We start from the raw sequence: 18085 nt of genomic DNA on the forward strand, positions 1-18085 counted from the left end.
ACATGTAGCTGAACTACATATATATATATATATACAGTCAACTTACAGTGAGCAGCTGTACTGATGGCCAGTTTTGAATGTTTATGGAGTAATCTGTGCAATAGTTTAATGCATTGTGTAATTATTCAGTCACTGACCTATAGCTAGGGAGGACCAGGGCTTGTAAAAGACCCAGAAGCTGACTCTGTCCCAAATGGTGCTCTAAACCCCTCACACTCTTCCTCTGAGTCCACCATTTCGTGACGTAATGCTGTTTTGACTGTCCGGTAATCAGCTGCTGCGTAGCTCGCAGTCTTGCGGTGTGAGCATGGAGTTCACATAGGGTCTGCTGGACATAAGGGACACGAGCGAGCAGCGGCCATTGTAAGATATAAAACCGAAAGTTCGCATGAAGTGCGCTGTTGTTGTTATTACTGGCGCAAGACAGACCTAACGGCGACAATAACAGCGCGCAGTGCTTTGGTTGAATAATCGCATGTGTGCGTACACAATATAGTAAGATATCTTCTCTCCGTGTACTGTGTGTTTACACTGTTAAGAGTGAATTGTGGAGTGTTTTTAAAGATTTCGTGCGCTGTAACATGTCTCTGTAAGCTAATAGCTAATCCTGTTATATATTCACTGTATAGACTTAACATATGTGATATCCGAAAGGCAGATTGTTGTTTCACTGATGTTTTATTAATGTAAACTTACACTTTATTATTGTTGTTTCCCGTTAAAGAAGCACACTCATTTAAAATCTGCTCAAATGCTGAAGTTGTCTGTGAGTTGTGTGTGCTGCCAGCTCCTCCTGAAATAAAACGGACATAGCTTTACACGGTGTGTGACCGCAGTAAAGATAGTTTGCGGTTTGATATTCGGATTTCTTTTGGCTATAAATACACAACGCGCTGTCATAAACATGCAAATAATCCCGAATGTGGTTCTCCATGATTTGTGAATTCTGGTGATGATGTGCCTTTTGGCCGAAATTTTATTTTATTTTTTCGACTCTTAATTTTATAATGCTTATAGCCCCGAAAGTTGGAAACTTAGCAGACTGAAACCAGTGTCATGTGAACCAGCTTGATCTGTGAATTTTTTCACAGCAAAGCTCTTGTCCGTAACCCCCTTGGTAAGTCCGCTATAGTAAGGAATGTGAAAAATATGCGCTCTTCATGTTTAACGTATTTTGCCATTAAACACGCAGACTGCTCAAATACTGTTAGTGATGTTAGTGACTCAGGGAAGGGTCAGCTGACCAGTACTGAACTGTGAAAGTTTTCACAGATCAGAATAGTGATTTATATGACTCAAGGAAGGGTCAGCTGACCAGTACTGAACTGTGAAAGTTTTCACAGATCAGAATAGTGATGTTAGTGACTCACAGAAGGGTCAGCTGACCAGTACTGAATTGTGAAAGTTTTCACAGATCAGAATAGTGATTTATATGACTCAAGGAAGGGTCAGCTGACCAGTACTGAACTGTGAAAATTTTCACAGATTAGAATAGTGATTTACATGACCCACAGAAAGGTCAGCTGACCAGTACTGAACTGTGAAAGTTTTCACAGATCAGAATAGTGATTAATATGACTCAGGAAAGGGCCAGCTGACCAGTACTGACCTGTGAATATTTTCACAGATCAGAATAGTGATGTTAGTGACTCAGGGAAGGGTCAGCTGACCAGTACTGAACTGTGAAAGTTTTCACAGATCAGAATAGTGAATAATATGACTCAGGGAAGGGTCAGCTGACCAGAACTGAACTGTGAAAGTTTTCACAGATCAGAATAGTGATGTTAGTGACTCAGGGAAGGGTCAGCTGACCAGTACTGAACTGTGAAAGTTTTCACAGATCAGAATAGTGAATAATATGACTCAGGGAAGGGTCAGCTGACCAGTACTGAACTGTGAAAGTTTTCACAGATCAGAATAGTGATGTTAGTGACTCAGGGAAGGGTCAGCTGACCAGTACTGATAGAAGAAAAAGAGAGCAGAGCATTAGGAACACTGTTACGCAATAAATAGCGATTGTGAAAGTTTTCACAAATCGAGTTTGACTTAAAAACAATGTTTTTGTATTCGAGCAGTCTGCGTGTTTAATGGCAAAATACGTTAAACATGAAGAGCGCATATTTTTCACATTCCTTACTATAGCGGACTTACCAAGGGGGTTACGGACAAGAGCTTTGCTGTGAAAAAATTCACAGATCAAGCTGGTTCACATGACACTGGTTTCAGTCTGCTAAGTTTCCAACTTTCGGGGCTATAAGCATTATAAAATTAAGAGTCGAAAAAATAAAATAAAATTTCGGCCAAAAGGCACATCATCACCAGAATTCACAAATCATGGAGAACCACATTCGGGATTATTTGCATGTTTATGACAGCGCGTTGTGTATTTATAGCCAAAAGAAATCCGAATATCAAACCGCAAACTATCTTTACTGCGGTCACTGAGTGCAGAATTATTAGGCATGTTGATATTCTGGTCATATTTTTTTTCCAAACACATTTTACCAATTCCAAACCACATCAGTCTTAATAACTACTGTTAATTTTGTGTTTAATCATTTATATGTGATATATAATTGTCCGTGAAGGCTGGAAGTGAAAAACTCCTTATATTCAGGTGTGCAGAATTATTAGGCTTGTTTTCGTTTACAGCTAAAATGAGCCAAAAAAGATATTTAACCCAGACTGAAAAGTCCAAATTATTAAATGCCCATGAGAAGAATGCAATACTAATGCATTACAAGAATTTGCAGAGTTAAGGCTTGACCATTGGACACAGAAATGCTTGTTGAGTCTGCATGGTCAGAAAAAACAGGTGGAGAAGAAAAGATGCATGTTAACTGCAAAAGAATTAGGAATTAAGGTGAAGAATTAGGTGTGACACCATCAGGAACCGTTTCCAGTTCTCCAGCGCCACCATTTTCCAGAACTGCAACCTACCTGGAGTCTTCAGAAGTACAATGTGTCAGGTTCTCAGAGACTTTGCTTGGTAAAAAATCCTAAAAAATGCCCCTGACTTAATAAGAATAACAAGCTGACGTCTTGTGAAATACATGAAGACAGTTTTTTTATATGCTTTAGAGACAGAGAAGTTGAGAGTGACTCTTGAAGGACAAGCATCACATCCTCTTGTACCTCTGATTCAAGAATTTATCTTCTAAAATCTGGCAGTAAGTTTAGGGAGTTCATTTTAGTCCATCTCTGCAAGTCAGACTTTTCAGGATAAGAGACTAAACATGAACTCCCAAAACGAAAACATGCCTAATAATCCTGCACACCTGAATATTGTCAGGATTGTGTTCTGTTTTGTCTTGTTGTTACTTCGTGTTTTTCCCTGTTCCGTGGATTTATGTTTGTTTTTGCTGGACTTTGTCACCTTTCTTTAATAAAGTGTTTTGTTATATTCCCGTGTTCCTGGCATCTCTCTGGATCTTCGCTCCTGCACACGACCGTGACAGTTCGACCGACCACATTACAACATGGATGCCGAGAGGAGGATTATGAGTATTCGGCGGGGGATGAGGCCGGTGGAACGTTATGTGGAGGAATTCTTGGATGTTTGTCATCTGGTGAGTTGGAGCGATGCCATGGTTAATACGTGTTTTCTAATGGGGCTAAATGATTCCCAGTTGCTCAGTTCCATACCCTATGAGGATCGCTATAAACCGGTTGCTGAATTTATCAACCAGGTCCTCACCCTCTGTCATTCCGATTTTTACGTGGATGTGAAAGATTCCAATCTTTCCCCCATTAGAGAACACGTTGCCGCTCCAGCCCACCATCAACCGGCTTCCTCCACATGCCGTCCCAACCGGTCCACTCCCTCTGGTCTTCCTGCGCTTCCTCCTGTTCATACTCCCTCCTCTCTCATCGTCAGTCCGGAGATCGCGGCCAGCCCTCCAAGGTCATGGCCAACCGTGGTGGCCAGTGTGCTGGACCCCCCGCTAATGTCAGCATGGGCAGCGACGATCCGAGTGTCCACCCCTGCTTGCACCATGGAACCCGCGGCGAGCACTCGGACACCGCCCATGGCACGCAAGATGGCTGCCGCCACGCCAGAGTCGGCACGCAAGATGGCTGCCGCCACGCCAGAGTCTGCACGCAAGATGGCTGCCGCCACGCCAGAGTCTGCACGCAAGATGTCTGCCGCCACGCCAGAGTCTGCACGTAAGATGGCCGCCTTCACAGAGCCAGTTCACAAGATGGCCGCCTTCACAGAACCAGTTCATAAGATGGCCCACGTGCTGGACTCACCCCTAATGGCTGTATGGGGAGCAAAAAAGGCGATCCGTCACGTCACGGCCACTGCTGCACAACCACGTCAGGCAACTGAGTCACGTCAGGCAACTGAGTCACGTCAAGCAACTGAGTCACGTCTAGACACAGCTGCTGTTCTCCATGAGTCAAGCCAAGGTACAGCTGTTGATCTCCATGAATCAAGCCAAGTTACAGCTATCCCTTCAGAGCCAAGTCAAGTCACAGCTGTTTCACTTGAGCCAGGTTACGCCTCATCTGACCACCCAGAGCCTAGTCACATCTCGTCTAACCACTCCAAGCCTAGGCATGCCTCGTCCGATGGCCCAGGGTTGAGTCACGTCCTGTCCAACGGCCCAGTGTCTAGTCACAGCCCATCCGACATCCCAAGGTCACGACCTAACATGACAGCCAGCGTATTGGACCCACCACAACCACCCGCTGCGGCTCTTCCTTTGATGGCAGTTGCTATCTGGTGTGTATGGGCTGCACACTGTGCCCCTGAGGCCATGTCTGTTCATACGTCAGTTTCTGAGGTCGCATCTGGTCACCACCCTGCTCCAGAGCGCTCGTCTGATCACAAGCCCGCTCTGGGACCACCCTCGGTCGGGGAAGCTGCGCCAATGCCTCCAGAGGTGTCAGCCACGGCTGTAGATCCTCCAATGGAGGCGGCGTCCCTCAACAACCTTTCTGCTTCTCCCCCTATTCTGTCTGCCTCCTCTATCTCTGCTTTCCCCAGGTCCCAGGCCAGGAGACGGTTTCCTGCTCCGCTCCAGCTCCCGCCTGGTCTCAGGCCTGCTCCAGAGTTCCTGTCTGGTCTCAAGTCAGCTCCAGGGCTCCTGTCAGTTGGTGAAGCTGTGCCAATGCCTCCTGAGGTGTCTGCTTCTGCTGTGGATCCTCCTTCGGAGGCAGCGCTCCCCCACAGACTCTCTGCTTCTCCCTTTCTTCTGTCCACCTTCTCTATCCCTGCTCTCCCCAGGTCCCAAGCCTTGACGCAGTTGCCCTGGAAGGCTCCTGAACCAGAGCCCTGTCCAGCGCGCCCTCCTGAGCCGGAGCCCTGTCCAGCTCGCCCTCCAGAGTCGGCTCCTCCTCCAGCGCGCCCTCCAGAGTCGGCTCCTCCTCCAGAGCGCCCTCCTGCGTGCCCTCCAGAGTCGGCTCCTCCTCCTGCGCGCCCTCCAGAGTCGGCTCCTCCTCTAGCGCGCCCTCCAGCGCGCCCTCCAGAGTCGGCTCCTCCTCCAGCGCGTCCTCCAGAGTCGGCTTCTCCTCCAGCGCGCCCTCCTGCGCGCCCTCCACAGTCGGCTCCTCCTCCAGCGCGCCCTCCTGAGTCAGCGCGCCCTCCTGAGTCGGCTCCTCCGTCAGCGCGCCCTCCTGCGCGCCCTCCTGCGCGCCCTCCTGAGTCGGCTCCTCCGTCAGCGCGCCCTCCTGCGCGCCCTCCTGAGTCGGCTCCTCCGTCAGCGCGCCCTCCTGCGCGCCCTCCTGAGTCGGCTCCTCCGTCAGCGCGCCCTCCTGCGCGCCCTCCTGAGTCGGCTCTTCCGTCAGCACGCCCTCCTGAGTCGGCTCCTCCGTCAGCGCGCCCTCCTGCGCGCCCTCCTGAGTCGGCTCCTCCGTCAGCGCGCCCTCCTGCGCGCCCTCCTGAGTCGGCTCCTCCGTCTGCGCGCCCTCCTGCGCGCCCTCCTGAGTCGGCTCCCCCGTCGGCGCGCCCTCCCGCGCGCCCTCCTGAGCCAGCACCTTATCCAGCGCTCCCTAGGGCTGGTAGAACCCTAATTTCCCCCAAGGAGTTTTTGGGGGGGGTACTACTCCCTGGATTATCCATGGCCGCCTGGACTATACCCTTGGCCATGGCTCCCGGAACTCCCAGACCCACCATGGCCGCCTGGACTATACCCTTGGCCATGGCTCCCTGAACTCCCAGACCCGCCATGGTCCCTGGACCCACCCTGGAGGCACCACCCTGCTTCCCCCGTGTCCGCCTGGCACAGCCTCCAGGGCGCCCACCCTCCCACCCATTTGTGTATAGTTACGGCGCGAGTCGCGCCTTAGGGGAAGGGGGGGTAATGTCAGGATTGTGTTCTGTTTTGTCTTGTTGTTACTTCGTGTTTTTCCCTGTTCCGTGGATTTATGTTTGTTTTTGCTGGACTTTGTCACCTTTCTTTAATAAAGTGTTTTGTTATATTCCCGTGTTCCTGGCATCTCTCTGGATCTTCGCTCCTGCACACGACCGTGACAAATATAAGGAGTTTTTCACTTCCAGCCTTCACGGACAATTATACATCACATATAAATGATTAAATACAAAATTAACAGTAGTTACTAAGACTGATGTGGTTTGGAATTGGTAAAATGTGTTTGGAAAAAAAATATGACCAGAATATCAACATGCCTAATAATTCTGCACACAGTGTATTATGCTGATCGGGTAATTTTAGTAGTTGCTTTTTTACGGAAAATAACTTGCTACCAAAATAAAGCGGTCTGTAAACGCTTAGTTTTTGTGATTGTTTGTCTCTTTCATCTAGAGTCTCTGGTGGAGATCAAACTGTTCAGATCATCATGGATAAAATAATTAAAATTAAAAATTAAAAATACTTCTTGAAAAATTCATATTAAGTTGACTGTTGTCATAAAGGACTAAATTTATTTTATTTTAGCTCAGTTCATCAGAAGAGATCAGAAGCAGAGTCCAGCTGTGTGTCTTTAAGGAGTGTTGAGTCTATGGATCCACCAGTAAGGTTTAACAGTGGAGATACGTGGCCTGATCTCAGGTATAACTTTTTTAAAAATTGATTACAGCATGACTTTTCATATTACCATATATTCTCACAGTTCATCTCACTGTTTTTGTATAAACACAGTGTATGAAATGATTAAAAAAGCACTTTTTAAAGTGAATTTAATAATGATAAATGTATAGCTGATTTTTTTTACATACAGTAATTTAAAGGGGTGATCAGATGCCCATTTTCCACAAGTTAATATGATTCTTTAGGGTCTTAATGAAAAGTCTATAATATACTTCCGTTAAAAATTCTCAATGGTTGACTCAGGGTTTTAGCTGACTATTCTGACGCCTGTGATTGGCCACTGCATTCTAAACATTAAGTCCTGTGTGATTGGTTGTAATGAGCAACACTGTAAAACGCGCAAAAATAAAATATGATGTAACGTGAGCAAGTCTAAATTTAATACCGCAATCAAATCGTTTCATTTAAGTTTTTTATTTTCACTAGTTTCATGTTTGAAGAATTATAGTTTTACTGAAAAACCAGGGGACCCCCCTTCAAAGTATATTTTTTGGGTGTTATGGGGGGTCCCATAATGCTTATGCGAGGAGCTGGAGAATCCATCACTCTGCTTAGAGTTTCATTATTTGTTGACTTTTTTTTTTTTAAATTCATACTTCTCTATCAGTTTCAGTTTTTGTTGTTCTTGTTGCAGTTACATGACTTTAACCAGCAGATGTCCTCAGACAGCGCATCTAAACACTGAATCTAACTAGCCTACATCTACCACTGATTCTTGACACATTTGTAACTGCAATTGTAACTGCTATTAGGTTTAAAAATGAAAATATTTTCAACTGTAAATTTTATGAGGGATTAATAATAGAATGTATTTAACAAAAATATGCACCATTAATAACATTTTATTGTTATTATTATATCACATCTATGACACTTAATGTCTTCTCACTACATCAAAAACAGTGTCCACAGAGATGGGTTCAAACATTCATTAATATTTTAAACCATTTTAAATGATGAAAAAGAGTTTGTTTTATCAAAAGTGACACTTAATAATATCTCAAATCAAAGCAAGGTTTTTCCATAAGGTTTCAAAGTTGTGTCCCCAGTTTTTCTCAACTTCAGACATTTGTTAAAATGTAATAAAATCAGGAAATACCTGATTCCACCTCTGCAGTGTACATCAGTGTCAGACAGGTTCTGGTAAGTTCTATAGATTTGTAATATTTTAAATACTACTGTTAATATTTCCTGTGTCACAACCATGATATGTCAACACCATCATCCAATTTCTGAGGAAATTATTTGAAATGTTCAGATCATTTTATTATCCTGAAGCAGCTTCTATTGGCATCTAGCATCAACAGAAAAAAAAACTAAATGGCTCCTGCATGAACTTCATTTGCTTTGTGAAAGAAATGTAATCTTAATGGTTGTGTAAAAGAACACCCTTTTTACCTTGCCAAAATCAACTCATCATTCTGGTTGAGGCTGCCTTAAATGCAAATGAGCTCTGCTCGCCCTGCCCCTCTCTTCTCTCTGTGGATAGACGCGTATGTTTACTTTAGACGCATTTAGCCGCTAAACTTGCTAACTAGCACATTATTAGGAAAGGCGATTGCAAAAATTCATAAAAAAACTATATATATATATATATATATATATACACTACCGTTCAAAAGTTTGGGGTCAGTACATTTTTATTGTTTCTTTTTTTTTTTTTTTTTTTTTAAGAAATTAATACTTTTATTCACCAAGGATGTATTAAGTTAATAATTAAAAGTTTATTAAAAGTTAATAATAAATAATTTACATTGTTATAAAATATTTATATTTTGAATAAACACTGTATTTTTTATACTTGTTATTCATGAAAGAATCCTGAAAAAAAAATCACAGGTTCCAAAAAATATTTGGCAGCACAACTGTTGATATTATCCAACATTGATCATTCTAATAATAAATCCACATATTAGAATGATTTCTGAAGGATCATGTGACACTTAAGACTGGAGTAACAGCTGATAAAAATTCAGCTTTTCATCACAGGAATAAATTCTATTTTAAAGTATGTTAAAATAAAAAACATTATTTTATATTGATATTGATAAAAACATTTTGAATGACTGTTTTTTTTTCTATATTTTTTTATCAAATAAATGCAACCTTGATGAGCATAAGAGACTTCTTTAAAGACTATTACAAGTCTTACTGACCCCAAACTTTTGAACGGTAGTGTATATATATATACTCACTTCTTGTAACCGGATGAACGAGACGAGAGGCGAGTGGATCCATACGCGAGCTTTTATTACATGGGCGAGACAAAGACATAGTCGTACAGGCAGGGTCGAGACAGGAGCAGACAGATATATCACAGGCAGTCGAAGAGAATAATCCAATAAACCAGAGCGATAGTCCAAAAGGCAGGCGGCTAGACAGTCAAAATGAGAAAACCAGGCGGGAAAGACAAAACACTGGGGACTAGGAACTCGGAACAGGAAACTAGGAAAATACTAAGAATACAACAATACAATAATCCGTGAAGTGCACTGGGAAGGACCGGGGCTTTATAGAACGCCTGATTGGTCACGGGGGCTGACGCAATCAGTGCGGTGGAGGATGGGAGATGCAGTCTGGAGTGTGGTGCAACAGTCAGAGTGTGTAGGTGAGGTGAGAGTGACATCTGGTGGTGAGCGGACAACGGGACACCGGCCAGATTCGTGACATAGCCCCCCCCCCAAGGAGCGGCTTCCAGACGCTCGAAGGGAACAACAGTCCAGGGGAGCGGTGGGGTGGGAGCGAGACAGGGCGAGGGCTGGAGGGCCAGGTCCATGTGGGGGGCCCAGTGATTGAGGCAGGACCGACAGAGCAGGAGCCCTCCAGGGCGGAGCCAGAGCAGGAGCCCTCCAGGGCAGAGCCGGAGGCGGAGTAGGAGCCCTCCAGGGTGGAGGCGGAGCAGGAGGCGCGGGAGCCCTCCAGGGCGGAGGCGGAGCAGAAGGCGCGGGAGCCTTCCCGGGGCGGAACAGGAGGCGCCGGGGCCCTCCAGGGCAGAGCAGGGACTTGCGTCATGGGCTGGGACCTGGGTAGAGCAGGGATAGAGGAGACAAACAGAAGAGCAGGAGGGACAGGAGCCCTCCAGGGCAGAGCAGGAGGCACCGGGACCTTCCAGGACGGAACCGGAGGCAGAGCAGGAGGCGCCGACGCCCTCCAGGGCGGAACAGGAGGCGCCAGGGCCCTCGAGGGCTGAACAGGAACCCGCATAATGGACAGGGACCTGGGGAGAACAGGGACAGAGGAGGCAGACAGAATAAGAGGAGAAGCAGAGAGACCAAAGGATAACGCCGCCTCCCTAGGAGGATCTACAGCCGAAGCTGACACCTCAGGAGGCATTGGCACGGCTTCTCTGACAGGGAAGGCCTCTGGAGCTGACTCGTGGTCAGACGGGGCCTCTGGAGCAGACTTGAGACCAGACGGGACCTCTGGAGCAGACTTGAGACCAGACGGGACCTCTGGAGCAGATGTGAGACCAGACGGGAGCTCTGGAGCAGGCTTGAGACCAGACGGGAGCTCCGGAGCAGGCTTGAGACCAGACGGGAGCTCTGGAGCAGGCTTGAGATCTGATGTGATCTCAGGGGCGGACTCGTGAACAGACGTGACCTCCGGGGCGGACTTGTGAACAGACGTGACCTTCGGAGTGTAGTGTGCGGCCCACATACTGAGAATGGTGATCGCCATCACACTGGCCGACATAATGTGACTTGACTCTGGGCGGTCAGACGAGACGTGACTTGACTCTGGGCGGTCAGACGAGACGTGACTTGACTCTGGGCGGTCAGACGAGACGTGACTGGACTCTGGGCGGTCAGACGAGACGTGACTTGATTCTGGGTGGTCAGACGAGACATGGTGAGGCTCTGGGCCGTCAGGCAGGACGTGACTTGACTCTGAAATAACAGCAATACCTTGACTTGGCTCAATACGTGCTGCTGTGACTTGACCTGACACGTGAAGTCCAGCGATGATTTGACTTGGGCTATGAGGATCAACGGTGACTTGACCTGGTTCGTGGTGACTGGCTGAGGCCTGACTTGGCTTGTGAACATCAACTGTGACTTGACTAGGCTCGTGGAGATCAGCTGTGGCTTGACTTGGCTCGTGAAGATCAGTAGCGAACTACTGGGCCATCATGACCACAGGTGGCGTCCGGGTGCTGACCACAGGTTCAGGAATGGTGGCCATCTTGTGGAGTGGCTTGGAGACAGTGGCCATCTTGTGCAGTGGCTCTGGCGTGGCAGCCATCTTGTGCAGTGGCTCTGGCGTGGCAGCCATCTTGACAGTGCTTGGCTTAGGAAAGATGGCTGTTCCTTGACTTGAGATGGGAGTGATAGCTCTAACTTGACTTGACACAGGAACAAGGACCGTAGCTTGACTTGACACTGGAACAGCAGCCGTAACTTGACTTGACTTGGAAACTTGACTTGACTCGGGAAATGCAGCTGTACCTTGACTTGACTTGCAAACTTGACTTGACTCAGGAAATACAGCTGCAACTTGACTTGACTCGGAAACTTGACTTGACTCAGGAAACACAGCTGCAACTTGACTTGACTCAGAAACTTGACTTGACTCAGGAAACACAGTTGCAACTTGACTTGACTCAGGAAATACAGCTGCAACTTGGGTAGACTTGGAAACTTGACTTGACTCAGGAAATGTAACTGTACCTTTGAATGGCTCTTGGCGGCAAATGTGTTTGTGGGATCGTGCTCCGGCATGACCGCCCATCTGCAGGCGGGACGCGCGGTCGCCGTTGTCGCGTTCCCTCTCTGCGACCTCCACGGTGCACGGCGAACCCACACACAACAATGCAAAGTTCAAAAATTCTGCGAGCGATGGACGCGGACCCTCGCGTCTCAGCCTCGCCCTTAAAGGCTGATTTACGCCATCACCAAATATTTTGATAATTATACTGTCCGGGAGGGTGGAATAGTTGGCTATGGCCAGAAACTCACGGGTATATTGTTCGAGTGTACTGGGTCCTTGCTTGATCCTGCATAGAGTTGTGTCTGTGTCCGTATCAGTTGATTGTCCGGGGGTGAAGCTGCTGGATCCTATAGTGATGGATTGTTCTGTAACCAATTGAACGAGACGAGAGGAGAGCGGATCCATACGCAAGCTTTTATTACATGGGCGAGACAAAGACATAGTCGTACAGGCAGGGTCGAGACAGGAGCAGACAGATATATCACAGGCAGTCGAAGAGAATAATCCAATAATCCAGAGCGATAGTCCAAAAGGCAGGCGGCTAGACAGTCAAAATGAGAAAACCAGGCGGGAAAGACAAAACACTGGGGACTAGGAACTCAGAACAGGAAACTAGGAAAATACTAAGAATAAAACAATACAACAATCCGTGAAGTGCACTGGCAAGGACCGGGGCTTTATAGAACACCTGATTGGTCGCGGGGGCTGACGCAATCAGTGCGGTGGAGGATGGGAGATGCAGTCCGGAGTGTGGTGCAACAGTCAGAGTGTGTAGGTGAGGTGAGAGTGACATCTGGTGGTGAGCGGACAACGGGACACCGACCAGATTCTTGACACTTCTGCTGTAAGTGAAGCTGGATCATGAATGATTTGCGCGAACACAGACGGATATATGTAGATCTGGAGGCGCATTCCCTTCACAAACAAATCCAGCAACACAATACCTCAATCAGAGATATTCTTGTCTAACTTACATCCCTGCTCTGGCATCAAAACAAAGAGGTTAGACTGTTACAGCTGATCTGAGGTAAAACGCTCATGTCAATCAACTATTGTGGGAGCGGCCTCTGTTGGTGTGACGACACACCGACAGGCATCTGAGAACGGCTCGATTTGAAAAAGGGGATATTATTTTTACAGATTAATTAAAAACCACTGCATGGATTTTTATCATTATAGGGTAGATTTGTACATACACTGCCAACACACATTAATGTTCAAACTACATGTAAATGATGAACTTTGATCTCTCTCTGTTTTAGTTCAGTTCATAAGAAAAGATCAGAAGCAGAGCCTAGCTGTGTGTCTTTAAGAAGTGATGAGTCTATGGATCCACCAGTAAGGTTTAACAGTGGAGATACACAGCCTGGTCTCAGGTATAACATTTTTAAAAATGTGTTTACAGCATGACTTTTAATATTGCCATTTATTATTACAATTTACTTCACTGTTTTTGTATAAACACAGTGTATGAAATGATTAAAAAAACACTTTTGAAGTGAATTTAATAATGATAAATGTATAGTTTATTTATTTTTTATTTTTTTACATACAGTACTTTAAATGATGAACTTTGATCTCTCTGTTTTAGCTCAGTTCGTCAGAAGAGATCAGAAGCAGAGCCCAGCTGTGTGTCTTTGAGGAGTGATGAGTCTATGGATCCGACAGTAAGGTTTAACAGTGGAGATACGTGGCCTGGTCTCAAGTATAACATTTTTAAAAATGTGATTACAGCATGACTTTTCATATTACCATATATTCTCACAGTTCATCTCACTGTTTTTGTATAAACACAGTGTATGAAATTATTTAAAAAAAACACTTTTTAAAGTGAATTTAATAATGATTAATGTTTTTTTTTTTTTTTTTTTTTACATACAGTAATTTAAATGATGAACTTTTAATCTCTCTCTGCTTTAGCTCAGTTCATCAGAGAACAGAAGCAGAGCCCAGCTGTGTATCTTTAAGGAGTGTTGAGTCTATGGATCCGCCAGTAAGGTTTAACAGTGGAGATACGTGGCCTGATCTCAGGTATAACATTTTTAAAAATGTGATTACAGCATGACTTTTAATATTGCCATTTATTATTACAGTTTACTTCACTGTTTTTGTATAAACACAGTGTATGAAATGATAGCACTTTTGAAGTGAATTTAATAATGATAAATGTATAGTTTATTTATTTTTTATTTTTTTACACACAGTAATTTAAATGATCAACTTTGATTTCTCTGTTTTAGTCCAGTTCATCAGAAGAAATCAGAAGCAGAGCCCAGCTGTGTATCTTTAAGGAATGATGAGTCTATGGATCCGCCAGTAAGGTTTAACAGTGGAGAGACACGGCCTGATCTCAGGTATAACATTTGTATAAAAATGTTTAACATTCTTAAGCAATTAAATGTTGGCACTTATACTTGAGTTGAATACAAATTTCAGCTGAGGGGGTGGAGCTTTCAACCACACTTTGCTTAGATTGTCAATCACTGGTTTTGGTATAAATCTGTGTTAATTTTAATTTGTAATTTTGACAGCTCCTGAAATGGATCATGCCATTGATATTACCAGAGCACTCAGCAGTTTAAGTAAATTGAAAACTTGATTGATAGAAGGATGCAGTTATTTTATGGATGGAGCAAGAACAATATATGTGTCTAAAATGGATGTACACAGTTCAGTTAAATAGTATAGCTCACCCTCTTTAACAGTGCAGTTAAACTAAATGAGCAAAGCAAACTTTGTAATGAAGCTGAATAACCTCAACATTAACAACAACACTGAAAAAATAGTTTCTGATGATTGATTTTGATTCTGCTTATTGATTCCTTTGTGCGCATTTTAATATGATTTTAAACCATTCCAACACAAGAAGACTCGTGCTGATTCCTCTGCTGCACACACATCCAAGACGCACACAGAAGGCCCCCTCTTATACTGTATAGTCCTTTTCCATGTCTTTTTGCATTTGAAAGGACAAATGCACACAAAACTGTCAAAATATCCTTGTTAATTGTCGGTTATGTGATAAGCGAATGTATACAGTTGTGAAAGAAAATGCATGTGTAACAATATATTGGATCTGCGCAACTCCTAAAGTGACAGCTAAGGGTGTGCGATTATAAATCATCTACGATAATATCATAATTGTTGGTTAAACTATTTGATCTAGTACATCACAAAAACATGGCCAGAGAGTGCACACATACACTATGTGATGTAGGTCAGACTACTGTGCAAGCACATTTAGAGTTAATGCTTTCACTGCATGATTTAGTCTATTAAAACACATTTAGAATTATCCCAAAATTCAAATTCAAATTTGTTGAACAAATTCAGATTATTTGAACAAATCAGTTGAATTAATAACTTTCAAAACAATATTATGTTTGTACAGTGCCTATAGAAAATTATCATACCCCTTTGATAAAAAAGTGACTTTATTTGTCATACAGCCTGAAATCAAACCCCATTCCAAATAACTTTTTCAGCCTTATTTACAGTTTTGGTCTTAAATCAAACCAATGAGTCAGTGCCTTGTGGGCAGCGCGCCGACATATGGCACAGTTGCGCTTCGGGTGTCCCGCAATCGAATCCTGCCTCATGAACTTTTCCCAATCCCACCCCCCTCTCTCCATCTCATTTGCTTCCTGTCGTATCTCCACTGTCCTGTCAAATGAAAAAAAAGCAAAAAAAAAAAAAAGTCAAACCAATGAAAGAAAAAACACAACAGTTCTGCACATTAATAATAAAAAACTACAATAACAGGGTTGGAAAAGTCATCAGTCCCTTGAATTAATATTTCATAGAGCCACTTTTTGCTTTAATTACAGCCATCAGTCTTTTTGGATATGTCTGTACTAGCTTTGCACAGCTTGATTGGGGAATATTTGCCCATTCATCCTTGCAGAACTGCTCAAGTTTAGTCAAATTCTGTGGTGAGTGACAGTGGACTGCTCTCTTCAAATCCATCCACAGATTTTCGGTTGGATTTAAGTCAGGGCTCTGACTTGGCCACTCAAGGACATTCATCTTCTTATTCTTAAGCCATTTTGTTGTTGTTTTGCCAGTATGTTTAGGGTCATTGTCGTGTTGGAAGGTGAATGACCTGCCCATATTCAGCTGTCTAGCGGAGGGATGCAGGTTTTACCTCAAGAATTTGAATGTCTTTTTTTCCCTCCTGCATTTGTTAACTTCATGATAGATGTATACAGTGGGTACGGAAAGTATTCAGACCCCCTTAAATTTTTCACTCTTTGTTATACAGGTCCTTTTCAAAAAATTAGCATATTGTGATAAAGTTCATTATTTTCTGTAATGTACTGATAAACATTAGACTTTCATATATTTTAGATTCATTACACACAACTGAAGTAGTTTCAAGCCTTTTATTGTTTTAATATTGATGATTTTGGCATACAGCTCATGAAAACCCAAAATTCCTATCTCAAAAAATTAGCATATTTCATCCGACCAATAAAAGAAAAGTGTTTTTAATACAAAAAAAGTCAACCTTCAAATAATTATGTTCAGTTATGCACTCAATACTTGGTCGGGAATCCTTTTGCAGAAATGACTGCTTCAATGCAGTGTGGCATGGAGGCAATCAGCCTGTGGCACTGCTGAGGTGTTATGGAGGCCCAGGATGCTTCGATAGCGGCCTTATGCTCATCCAGAGTGTTGGGTCTTGCGTCTCTCAACTTTCTCTTCACAATATCCCACAGATTCTCTATGGGGTTCAGGTCAGGAGAGTTGGCAGGCCAATTGAGCACAGTAATACCATGGTCAGTAAACCATTTACCAGTGGTTTTGGCACTGTGAGCAGGTGCCAGGTCGTGCTGAAAAATGAAATCTTCATCTCCATAAAGCTTTTCAGCAGATGGAAGCATGAAGTGCTCCAAAATCTCCTGATAGCTAGCTGCATTGACCGCAGCTGACATGGCACCCCAGACCATCACTGACTGTGGGTACTTGACACTGGACTTCAGGCATTTTGGCATTTCCCTCTCCCCAGTCTTCCTCCAGACTCTGGCACCTTGATTTCCGAATGACATGCAAAATTTGCTTTCATCCGAAAAAGTACTTTGGACCACTGAGCAACAGTCCAGTGCTGCTTCTCTGTAGCCCAGGTCAGGCGCTTCTGCCGCTGTTTCTGGTTCAAAAGTGGCTTGACCTGGGGAATGCGGCACCTGTAGCCCATTTCCTGCACAAGCCTGTACACGGTGGCTCTGGATGTTTCTACTCCAGACTCAGTCCACTGCTTCCGCAGGTCCCCTAAGGTCTGGAATCGGTCCTTCTCACAATCTTCCTCAGGGTCCGGTCACCTCTTCTCGTTGTGCAGCGTTTTCTGCCACACTTTTTCCCTCCCACAGACTTCCCACTGAGGTGCCTTGATACAGCACTCTGGGAACAGCCTATTCGTTCAGAAATTTCTTTCTGTGTCTTACCCTCTTGCTTGAGGGTGTCAATGATGGCCTTCTCGACAGCAGTCAGGTCGGCAGTCTTACCCATGATTGCGGTTTTGAGTAATGAACCAGGCTGGGAGTTTTTAAAAGCCTCAGGAATCTTTTGCAGGTGTTTAGAGTTAATTAGTTGATTCAGATGATTAGGTTAATAGCTCGTTTAGAGAACCTTGTCATGATATGCTAATTTTTTGAGATAGGAATTTTGGGTTTTCATGAGCTGTATGCCAAAATCATCAATATTAAAACAATAAAAGGCTTGAAACTACTTCAGTTGTGTGTAATGAATCTAAAATATATGAAAGTCTAATGTTTATCAGTACATTACAGAAAATAATGAACTTTATCACAATATGCTAATTTTTTGAAAAGGACCTGTATTGCAGCTATATGCTAAAATCATTTAGGTTCATTTTTTTTTCCTCATTAATGTACACACAGCACCCCATATTGACAGAAAAACACAGTTGTTTACATTTTTGCAGATTTATTAAAAAAGAAAAACTGAAATATCACATGGTCCTAAGTATTCAGACCCTTTGCTCAGTATTTAGTAGAGGCACCCTTTTGATCTAATACAGATCAGAAAGATGTTTGTTCTGGTCTGGGTATATAAGCGAATTCTGTATTCAGAAGGGCCCCCACACTGTGTGTGAGAGTCTCTGGAGCTTTGCATCCAAGTTTCTCACATGCTGAATTGGAACTGAATTTAATTCTGAATTGGATTCTCATTGTTTGTGTAATTGGCGTGATACATTTTACCTGACAAATAAATTGTTATGATTCATTCTGATCTCTTTTGAAATAATTATTTATAGTAAATTAAAGTGCAGTCTGATATTTTCCACAAAGTTTGCATCCAGGATG

At 44.0% G+C, this 18085-nt stretch overlaps 1 protein-coding gene across 2 annotated transcripts; it reads left to right on the forward strand.

Moving 5' to 3' along the window:
* Positions 1-313: 313 nt before the first annotated feature.
* Positions 314-6426, forward strand: LOC127163685 (uncharacterized). 2 transcript variants are annotated; one of them, XM_051107007.1, is made up of 2 exons: positions 314-495; positions 3459-6426. In XM_051107007.1, the coding sequence occupies exon 2, from the start codon at positions 3480-3482 to the stop codon at positions 6156-6158; it is 2679 nt and encodes an 892-aa protein (XP_050962964.1). In that variant the 5' UTR covers positions 314-495; positions 3459-3479; the 3' UTR covers positions 6159-6426. The 2 variants fall into 2 exon arrangements, with proteins under 2 accessions (XP_050962964.1, XP_050962965.1); XM_051107008.1 differs by having other exon boundaries at positions 314-479.
* The last annotated feature ends 11659 nt before the right edge of the window (positions 6427-18085 follow it).

This window comes from Labeo rohita, chromosome 4, assembly GCF_022985175.1.
Source record: "Labeo rohita strain BAU-BD-2019 chromosome 4, IGBB_LRoh.1.0, whole genome shotgun sequence".
In the NCBI taxonomy this organism is placed as follows: Eukaryota; Metazoa; Chordata; class Actinopteri; order Cypriniformes; family Cyprinidae; genus Labeo; species Labeo rohita.

Bases quoted from the DNA above. Each gene is read 5' to 3' on its own strand.
- LOC127163685 (XM_051107007.1), top strand. From the start codon at position 3,480: ATGGATGCCGAGAGGAGGATTATGAGTATTCGGCGGGGGATGAGGCCG.